This window comes from Mustela nigripes, chromosome 9 (genome assembly GCF_022355385.1).
Source record: "Mustela nigripes isolate SB6536 chromosome 9, MUSNIG.SB6536, whole genome shotgun sequence".
NCBI lineage: Eukaryota > Metazoa > Chordata > Mammalia > Carnivora > Mustelidae > Mustela > Mustela nigripes.
Window position 1 is genome coordinate 27,251,265 of NC_081565.1, and position 11,118 is coordinate 27,262,382.

General features: G+C 37.2%; 1 protein-coding gene across 1 annotated transcript; it reads left to right on the top strand.

Annotated features, from left to right (window-relative positions):
• The first annotated feature begins 2,472 nt into the window (after positions 1–2,472).
• LOC132025069 (olfactory receptor 13C3) lies at positions 2,473–3,505 on the top strand. The gene has a single exon (XM_059412245.1). The coding sequence runs from the start codon at positions 2,552–2,554 to the stop codon at positions 3,503–3,505; it is 954 nt and encodes a 317-aa protein (XP_059268228.1). The 5' UTR covers positions 2,473–2,551.
• The last annotated feature ends 7,613 nt before the right edge of the window (positions 3,506–11,118 follow it).

Sequence of the window (11,118 nt, forward strand, 5' to 3'; positions counted from 1 at the left end):
AGAGCACGCATCCAAGCAGGGGAGTGGTGGGCAGAGAGAGAGGGATTGTGGGGCTCCATCCTAAGACCCAGAGATTGTGACCTGAGCTGAAGGCAGGCACAACCAACTGAGCCACGCAGGCACCCTAAAATTGAGATTTTTATATCCCCTTGTCTTTCTCTTCAGAGTTGAAATATTTCTATTGTGTATTCTTAACTAAAATTTTTATGTACTGAGAATTTGTTTGAGCTGGACTTTTGTTGAATTGGATTGCTGGCTCTAAGAAATACCTGTTCTACAGTAATTTTCCCAACTACTGTCCCATGACAAACGAAGTGGTAGACCGGGGCAAGAGTGGCTCTGCTGGAATTCTCAACACTCTTAGCCCATGGGAAGCCTAAATTTGTGATTTTGCCCCATGTCAAATCTGGTGGTGACTTTGGAAAGATCAGTTTTCACATCAAGTTGGTAATTAGTGACAATCCCATTAATCTACATACCTTAATTCTGTGTTACATTTCTGATAAAAACTCTCATAAAATCATAGTATGGTGGCAATTTTTGGAGAGTACTATTACCAGAGGTTCTAAGCCCTCAACCCATGCTCTGTGCTTTGTAATGATGGACCCTTTCCTTACCAAAAGAAATGGCAAGTTCTCTGCCCAACCTTAGAGACTCTCTGTGTACCTTCTATGCTTTTCTTTTCAGGTGTGCTTGCCACCACCCCTCCACAGAAACTTCCTTGTCCAAAAATGTTGTGCTCTATTTACTCCTAACTTTGACTCAACTTCTCACTTTTGGGGTACCCCACTTCCCCTCTTTTCTTCCAAACTTTTCTAATTCCCATGTTTCCAGATCTGGCCCAAGTCTGAAACACTTCCCAACTTCTCCCTTGCATGATTTATTTCTCGTAAACTTCTTCCTTATGGGAAAATTGACAATTTTCACTCAACTCCATAATGTAATTATATGTATGATATGTTTTCATGTGTGCTTTTCCTATATCCCTAACTGAATTTTGGGCTTTGTTATGGCAGACACTTTACATTATTCTTTAGTTTATCCTTACTGTGCTTGGATAGTAGGTTGGCTATCCAACCTACTAGGTTTAAGGTAGGCTGTTAGTAATATTCTAAAGTTATTATAGTAGTCTGGCACAAGTTTAAACTGCTTTTTTTTCCAAAAAATGTCTTTTAATAATTTTTTCTTAAGAGACTATAACAACATGATACGAATTTGAAGCTTTCTGTAAAACACAAAAGGATTGGCATTCCAATCCATAATAAGGCAAAAGAAAATCAGTTTAGATCAGAAAAATCTGGATATTCTGTCAAGTCAGTGTAGATTAAACCCTTGCTACTCAAGGGCTTTTAAGACCTTTGCATAAGTACCACCTGTCGACTTAGGAGAAATGGAGAATCACTGGAGCTGCCCTGAACTCTAAAACAGAATCTAAAATTTTTCAGGATACCTGGATGACTTGTATGTATATGAAAACCAGTAAAGCTATGAAACAGACTTTTTTTTTTTTTTTTTAAGAATCTCTATGTCCAGCGTGGGGCTTGAACTCATGACCCTGAGATCAAAAGTCACATACTCTATCTGCTGAATTAGCCAGGCTCCCCTGTGAACAGACTTGATCTGAGCCTTGAGCTTCATTGTATTATTTACTATCTGGTTAACTCTGGACAAGCTCCATCTCTTATATTTGGAGAAAAAATGGGGCTAATGTAAAGAATGATTATATTTTGTAAAGCATACAGTGATGCATACACTCACATATATGATTACATAGTAAATATTTAAACTGTATTACTGTTTTCTTAGGTTGACTTAAACAAGTCAAGATACACTGTGAAGTTACAGAATAAAATAAGTTAGAGACTATGTAATGTCCTCCAAAGATTGTGACATTCATGCAGAGTTGATCTCTGCAGTTGTCTTGTCCTAGGAACAGTCACATAAATACTAAGAGGGGCCTGGAATATGAGATCAACAACTAACTATATTTAAATAGACATTAAATTTTATTTTATGCTATTCAATATTCAATATTATTATTAAATGTCTATAAAATGCACAATTAACTGGCTAACATAAGGTATATAATGTCAGACATAGAAAGAGATATAGAGAGAGTTGCTGTGAACTGGTGACCATGATGTCATTGCTAAACCCCATTTCTGGTCCTTATTGAGTAGACTTTGCCATCTCCACTGCTTGCTTTCTGGTGCAAAGGAAGTTAGGCTCATAGTTGGTAATTAGTCAGGAGTTTGGGGAACCTTAACACACAGGAACATGTCAACAGCAGGAAAGGTTACTTCTGTATGTTTGTCTGGTCACAGGTAGAGCTTCGCATATTATCAGTGGGCATCAGCACTCCTGTCATTCCCGATTTCACTGATTCCTAGTTACACACGTTGTTGAAGATGACTGGATGTCATAGCGTCAAGCAAACACTCCTTATAACACCATATTAAAAAATGGATTGTTCAGGTAATTTGTAACATTTGTTTCTTGGCAGTGAATATTTTGTTTTTGATCTTTGCTTAACATCCTGAAAGCAGATGACATGGATAAAATTAATCAGACATTTACATCAGAATTTCTTCTTCTGGGACTCTCTGGTTACCCAAAATTTGAGATTATTTACTTTGTTCTAATTCTAGTAATGTATCTAGTGATTCTGATTGGCAACGGTGTTCTGATCATAGCAAGCATCTTTGACTCCCGTCTTCACACTCCCATGTACTTCTTCCTGGGCAACCTCTCTTTCCTGGACATCTGCTATACATCCTCCTCTGTTCCCTCAACTTTGGTGAGCTTAATTTCAAAGAAAAGGAGCATTTCCTTCTCTGGATGCACAGTACAGATGTTCATTGGGTTTGCAATGGGGTCCACAGAGTGTTTGCTCCTGGGCATGATGGCTTTTGATCGCTATGTAGCCATCTGTAACCCTCTGAGATACCCTATCATCATGAGCAAGGTGGTGTATGTACTAATGGCTTCTGTATCATGGCTCTCTGGTGGTATCAACTCAATTGTACAAACATCTCTTGCCATGCGATTGCCTTTCTGTGGGAATAATATTATCAATCATTTCACATGTGAAATATTAGCTGTCCTTAAGCTAGCTTGTGCTGACATATCCCTCAATATTATCACCATGGTGATATCGAATATGGCATTCCTGGTTCTTCCATTGCTGGTCATTTTTTTCTCCTATATGTTTATCCTTTATACCATCTTGAGAATGAACTCAGCCACAGGGAGACGCAAAGCCTTTTCCACCTGCTCAGCACATCTGACTGTAGTGATCATATTTTATGGTACCATCTTCTTCATGTACGCCAAGCCCAAGTCTCAAGAATTGCCTGGAGAAGACAAGTTTCAAACTTCAGACAAGCTCATTTCCCTGTTTTATGGGGTAGTGACACCCATGCTAAATCCTATAATCTATAGCTTGAGGAACAAGGATGTAAAAGCTGCCGTAAAATATCTTCTGAACCGAAAACCTATTAAGTAAGTATTTCCTATACAGAAAGTGCATGTCTTTGTGAAATAGGCATAAAGATGTACTCATAGGTCAATGAGTAAAAACCTTTGCAGAAACTATAGTTAAGGAGAGCTATTTTTATTCTTCCCCTTCCCTAGTCCTCCTCAACTAGAATTACTGAGAACTGTAATTCGCTTTCAACTCACTTTCCAAAATGTGCTGATCTAGAGCTCACAAGTATGGTGAATTCTATTAGGATCTCATTCTTGATGATATCTGAGATGAGTGTTTCTGGTGATTTGTGTGGACACAAAATAGAAAATAATCACACATAGGTTTGGAAGTAGGCAAGGGTACAGGATCTGCCCTTTGACACCACGTCAATGAGATTGGATAGACTATTCTTTGTAAGCCATAGTTATCTTCCTTGTAATAAGGAAATAAAACCCGGTTTCAGTGTCATTTAAGGTTGCAATAAATTGGAGAAAGCATCTAACAATGTGCTACTTCACAGTGTCTTAGAATTTCAGAATTGAAGCTAAGACTCCAGATTGAGGACTAAAAGTTACTACTAAGCATCTCTTTTACCATAAGCTAGTAATTTTGAGAGCTAAAGCCTCCTTCTGAAAGTCAATCTGCTAATATAAATCATACTGTGTTTGCCTTTCCCCATACCTATATAAAGAGAAGCTCAGGTCCAGGGAAGAAATAATTAAGGAAGTTGTCTACCTTATGGAGAGTGCACAATGGGTGGCAGGAGGCATTTCTCTATAGTCCCTGAGAAAGAATGGAAAATTGTTTTTTCCAAGTCAAATTAAGTGAGGGTGTTGCAAAAGAGTCCTTTAAGGTTTTGGATTCCTACAAAGAGAGCCTGGCTGCTGGCTTGATTGAGTGGAGGCCTGCAGGGTTCTCGAGGCTGCCAGCTGGCAGAGGACCTAGTCTAGAAGTGGGAGGAAGGTGAGTATTCTCTGCCAGATAAAACAGAAATGTTTCAAACCTGACTGGGGTGTTCTTACAAGCTCAGAAGGAGTGGTAAAAACAATGACTGGGAAAATAAAATCAGTTCTTACATTTTCCAATGACTTGAAACTCTTCAGTAAGTCTTTCATGTTTTTCTTTTTCTTTTTCTATTGATTCCTTGTCTAGAAGGCCATTACTGAGAGAAGGGTTATCTTTGGGCCACACCATCTATCTTTTCTGTCATCTCTTAGCCCACTGTGATAGCTGGGCTTTGACTTTATTTCCTACTTAATATTCCTCTTTCTTATTTTGTTTTGGAGCCACAATGTAACTCCCTATCTCCTACTCAGAGGCTTCATTCTTTGCCAGTCCACTGCCTTGGGTGACTTAAGTTTCTACCTAAATGATCTGGTCACTGAATTCTGCTCTTCTTGCCACTATCCTACCAAGAATGAAGTGTTGTCACTGCAGAAAACTTCCAGCTGCTGCTCCCTCTTCTGGGTTGAATCACATCAGTGCTGCTTTTGGTTCTATTCAGAAAGGCATGCCCTAGACCCTGTGGGTAATAGCTTTTGAATTTCTGGCACTAATTTTCTCCCTCCCCACTAGAAGCCCTGCATTTGTATCTGACTCTTGTTTAAGTCTCTTTAATTTTAGATATGTGACAACAAGGTTTTAGGCATGTAAAAATGTTATTTATATTGTTTAAACCAGCTCTTTTGCACTTTAATTTTTAATTGTTTCCCACGTAACATCAAGAATGTTAGCATCTGGGGCACCTGGGTGGCTCAGTGGGTTAAAGCTGTGCTTTCGGCTCAGGTCATGATCTCAGGGTCCTGGGATCGAGCCCCGCATCGGGCTCTCTGCTTGGCTCCTTCCTCTCTGCCTGCCTCTCTGCCTACTTGTGATCTCTGTCTGTCAAATAAATTAAAAAAAAAAAAAAGAATGTTAGCATCTTATATTCAGGCTTATATCAAGTTGAACTCTTCACCTAATAAAATATTCCGTAGGTATATAAAAGTGAATTGAATAGGGCTTTGACAGAAACAAGAATGATCATGTCTATCCATGATTGGAAAGGTAATAGATTCGATGATAAAGTTGTCCTCCCTGGAAAATCAGAAATTTCAAAGAGATTGTTAGGTGTGTGGTTTCCTGCTTAATAAATATTTTTTAAATAAAAAATTATTTTAAAATGTTTAAAGGGGTGCCTGGGTGGCTCTGTTGGTTAAGTATCAGACTCTTGATTTCAGCTCAGGTCATGACCTCAGGGTTGTGAGACTGAGCCCCAGGTCAGGCTCTGTACTCAGCAGGGAGTCTGCTGCTCACCCTCTTCCTTCCTTTCTGTCCCCCTCCATCCCCTCCCTGTGCTTGATTGTGCACGGACATGCATGCACACACGAGCTTTCTCTCTTTCTAAAATAAGTAAAATAAATTTAAAAATATGTAAGAAAAATGTTGCCTATTTACCATCTCCCAAAAATATCACTTTCAATATTTCTCTTAGTCATTAGTAGTTATAAATTTATCATGTTTTTACTTTGATGTACTATGAACCATTAAAGTTTTTTTTTAATGTAAAATACCTATTGTTTCAAAGAATAAATTTTAACAGTCGAAATTCAAAGGGCAGATGATATGAACTTATTCTAATTTCTAGCTAAATTATTCTTAGAAATATATTACCCATCCCATTAGAAGAGTTTCCCCCAATGTTTACAGCTCTGTTTATATATATACTTACACATACATATTTATATCTTTATTTATCTATATATAGGCATATTTATATTTAATTTTTCTTTAAAACATACTTCTGAAAATTTCAATTTCAAATATTTTTAAAAAAGAGTAATTTAATAAAATCCCAGGTACCAATCATACGACTTAAATTATTACCAACATGTGGTCAGTCTTCTCTCATCATTATCTATCTTCTTCCCCCAGATTATTTTGAAGCAAATCCTGGACATAGTTACATAATTGGTTTATGTTTATATTTATAAATATAGAGACTTTATAAATATAGAGATTGCACCTTTTGGAAGACATAAACTATGAGCAATGCCTTCTCCAGTTGAATCTCCCAGGCCAGTACTGCACAACCGTCTTTTAGAACATTTCAGTTAGTGTTTGTTTATATATACAGCATGTTGCTATTAACTGCTTATTGAGTTTGAGTATGTAGTTTGTACTCCAAAGATTGATTTCCCCATGATACTATAATACTAACCACCAAATATACTTTAGAGTATGCCAAAGAGCTTCCCATGGGCTCCCTTTATATCAACCATTATGTTCCCTTCTTTCCACTTTTTGTTTATTTTTACCCAGGTTATCCTCCTTGGGGTAGGACTGTTGGATTCATCTATACGGCGAACCCATGATGCTAGCAGCAATTAAACATGGCCAATGATTCCCCTTTTCTAGTCTGTTCGTACGGTGGATAAGTATAAGCATATAGGTTTATCCCACTAACCAGGTAAGAGAGAGACAAAAATAATTAATGAAGAGTATCCAAAGGGGAAAAAAGACAGTCTCTTCAACAAATGGTGTGGGGAAAACTGGACAGCAACATGCAAAACAATGAAACTGAGCCACTTTCTTGCCCCATACACAAAAATAAATTCAAAATGGGTGAAAGAGCTAAATGTGAGACCTGAAACCATAAAAATCCTAAAGGACAATGCAGTAACCTCTTTGACATCGGCCATAGCAACTTCTTTGTGGATATCTTCTGAGGCATGGGAAACAAAAGCATAAATGATCTATTGAGACTACATCAAAATAAAAAGCTCCTACACAGTGAAAGAAACAATCAACAAAACTAGATGGCCACCTATGGAATGGGAGAAGATATCTGTAAATAATACATAAATGACAAATATTTGTAAATGACCAAACCCTGGTAAAGGGTCAGTATCCAAAATATAAAGAGAACTTATAAAACTCAATACCCCCCAAAACAAAGAATGGCAGACGACATGAATAGACACTTTTCCAAGGAAGATGTACAGGTGACCAATAGACACATAAAAGGATGCTCAACATCACTGCTCACCAGGAAAACACAAATCAAAACTACAATGAGTTATTATCTCACATCTATCAAAATGGCTAAAATCACAACATCGGAAACAACAGGTTTTGCAGAGGATGTGGAGAAAGGAGAAACTTCTTGCCCTATTGGTGGGAATGCAAACTGATGCAGCCACTGTGGAAAACAGTATGGAGGTTCCTCATAAAAATAGAACTATCCTACAATCCAGCTACTGCACTACTAGTTATTTACCCATTAATCCCATTTTTTAAAAAGAGATAAAAGAAGGAATCATCTATATTATCTTTCTTTTAGGAAGTATTAGATGTATTATCCTGTGTCATGTTCAACAATTGACCATTTCTCCAGAACTCATAAATGCAATTCATGTCACAGGAATATAGAGTCAACCAAAGAAAAAGAAAAATTTTTAGAGATATAGAAGAAGTTTCTATGAGTGCTCCCACCATTTTCACCATATCTCCCTCCCCAGATATCTCAAAATATAGTCAGTGGTAGTCTTCTTTTAATGCCACATATATTAAGTGTTAGCACACATTCATTCAGTCCTGAAAGCCATCCTTTTAGTCTCTTATTTTCCAATATTGTAAGCAGGGATTTCAATTGTCTATTACAATTTTCTTTGGTCCACATTTTATGGATAAGAATGTATATGATGTTTAATGCTTTGTAACTCCTTGAATTTCACTTTAGATAACCAACATTCAAATTAAAGTAATAATCTTGCTCTAGACCTTAAAGAGTGGCAGGAGTTTTTGCTTTATTTGCCAGGCTATGCAAATCAAATAAATGAGCATCTCTCTCTGTCAAGACTCATTATCTACCCAGAAACAAGGGTAATGGGCCAATGTAATCCACTTGCCAGATATGCCTCTTCCTGGATCCTTTTGTAGGTAGCCTGTAATGACTTTTAGTTCCAGATTTTTCTGCTTACAAACATCACAATTGTTAGGTACATTTCCAGATCCTTAGGGAGATAGTAGGATGCACTTTTTGCACACATTGTTGTATTGCTTGAATGCCTTTATGTACTTTCATCTCACATCCCCAAGGGGCCACTTCCAAAAAGAGAAAAAAGACTCATTTGTTGTATTTAGTTCTTTTATGAATTCATGTGGAAAATGTTATGGTAGTCATAGGTTTTCCCCACTTTGAAAATCCTTCTTCAATCCATAAAGTGTCCTGTAACATATCACCCTATATAGGAGTCCTTTATCATCCAGCCATATAAGGCCTATATTTTCAGACCATATTGCTAGTCCATTAGCTACTCTCTGAGAATCAGTAAAAATTCATACCATATCATTATTGTTATTGTCTGATTCCTCTAATGAATGAGAAATACTATTTTTATTTCTTCCTAATTATATAGTAACAGTGACTTTGTGACATTGGAATATTACTTCATCACTTTTACTCCAGTTTCCTTGTTTATAGAAGGGGACATCTTACTAAATGATTTTTACAGAGCTTTCCAGCTCTTAACTTCTATGATCTGATAATATAAAAGCAACCTGGATGTATTTCCACTTATGCTTCAATGTACACATGCTATGGTTTCTGGTGTGGGTGAGTGCATGTGCATGTTTGTGTCTATGTCCATGCCTAAATATCAATCTTTCTTAAGAAAATTTTTACTTCTCAGAATGCAGATATTTTATTTAAAATATTATATTTAGGTTCTACAATGTAGTTTTTATAATATATACCATGATGACTTAATTTATAAGTTGTGAAATGATTACCATAGTCAAGTTAATTTACATATTCATCCCCTCACAATGTCACCTTTCAGTGTGTGTGGTGAAAACACTTAAGATCTACTCTCTTAGAAAATTTCAAGTATACAGTAGAGTGTTATTAACTATAATTGCCATCCTGTACATTAGATCTCCACAAGTTACTCATCTTATAACTGTAAGTTTGTACCTTTTGAGCAGTGTATTTCCATTTTTCCCACTACCCCAAACCCTGTCAACAACCATTTCACTTCCTGGTCCTATAGGTTTTTTTTTTTTTTTTAAAGATTTTGTTTATTCATTTGACAGAGATCACAAGCAGGCAGAGAGGCAGGCAGAGAGAGAGGAAGGGAAGCAGGCTCCCTGCTGAGCAGAGAGCCCTATGCGGGGCTCAATCCCAGGACTCTGAGATCATGACCTGAGTTGAAGGCTGAGGCTTTAACCCACTGAGCCACCTAGGTGCCCCTGGTCCTATCAGTTTTTTATTTTTTTTATTTTTTTAAATATTTTTTAAAGATTTTATTAATTATTTGAAAGACAGAGATCACAAGTAGACAGAGAGGCTGGAAGAGAGAGAGGAGGAAGCAGGCTCCCCACTGAGTAGAGAGCCCAATGTGGGGCTCGTTCCCAGGACCCTGGGATCATGACCTGAGCCAAAGGCAGAGGCTTTAACCTGCTGAGCCACCCAGGTGCCCCTATTGTTATTTTTTGAAGATTTCACATGTTAAGTGAGATCCTGCAATATTTGACTTTCTGTGTCTGACTTATTTTACTTAGCATAATATCTGCCAGTTTTGCTCATATTATCACAAATGGCAAGATTTCCTTCTCTTTTATGGCTATATAATATTCCATTGTGTGTCCATTGGTACATCAACAGACACTTAGATTATTTCCTTATCTTTCCCATTGTAAATAATGCTTCAGTGAACATGAGAGTGCAGATATCTCTTTGAGATACTGATTTCATTTCTTTTGGATGTATATCCAGAAGTGAGGTTGATGAATCATAAGGTATTTTTTTTAATTTTTTATTTTTTATAAACATATATTTTTATCCCCAGGGGTACAGGTCTGTGAATCACCAGGTTTACACACTTCACAGCATGCTGGCGAGGATGCGGAGAAAGGGGAACCCTCCTACACTGTTGGTGGGAATGCAAGCTGGTGCAGCCACTCTGGAAAACAGCATGGAGGTTCCTCAAAATGTTGAAAATAGAACTTCCCTATGACCCAGCAATTGCACTACTGGGTATTTACCCTAAAGATACAAACGTAGTGATCCGAAGGGGCATGTGCACCCGAATGTTTATAGCAGCAATGTCCACAATAGCCAAACTATGGAATCATAAGGTATTTTTAATTTTCTGAGGAGCATGCATACTGTTTACCATAAATGCTATGCTGATTTACATTCCTACCAACACTGTTCAAGAGTGCCCTCTCACCAACACTTGTTATCATTTGTCCTTTGATAATAGCCATTCTAACAAATATAAGGAGCTATCTCATGGTGGTTTTGATTTGCATTTCCTTGATGATTGCTGATATTGAGCACCTTTCCTGTACCTGTTGACCATTGTAATGTCTTCCTTGGAATAATTTCTATTCAGTTCCTTTGCCCCTCACCCCTTTTTGTTATGGAGTGTTATGAGTTTCTTCTTATGGGTTTTGAATATTAACCTCTTACCATGTATATGGTTTGCAAATTTTTTCCGTCTTTCCATAGATTGCCTTTTCAATTTTTTGATGGATTTTTTGCTATGCAGAGGTTTTTATTTAATATAGACCCACTTATTTATTTGCATTTGTTGCTGGTGCTTTTGGTGTTGTATATAAAAAAAATTGCAAAAATCAATGTCAAGTAGCTTTTCCCTTAAGTT

What these genes read in the sequence shown, in the direction of transcription:
- LOC132025069 (XM_059412245.1), top strand. Translation starts at nt 2,552, where the DNA reads ATGGATAAAATTAATCAGACATTTACATCAGAATTTCTTCTTCTGGGA.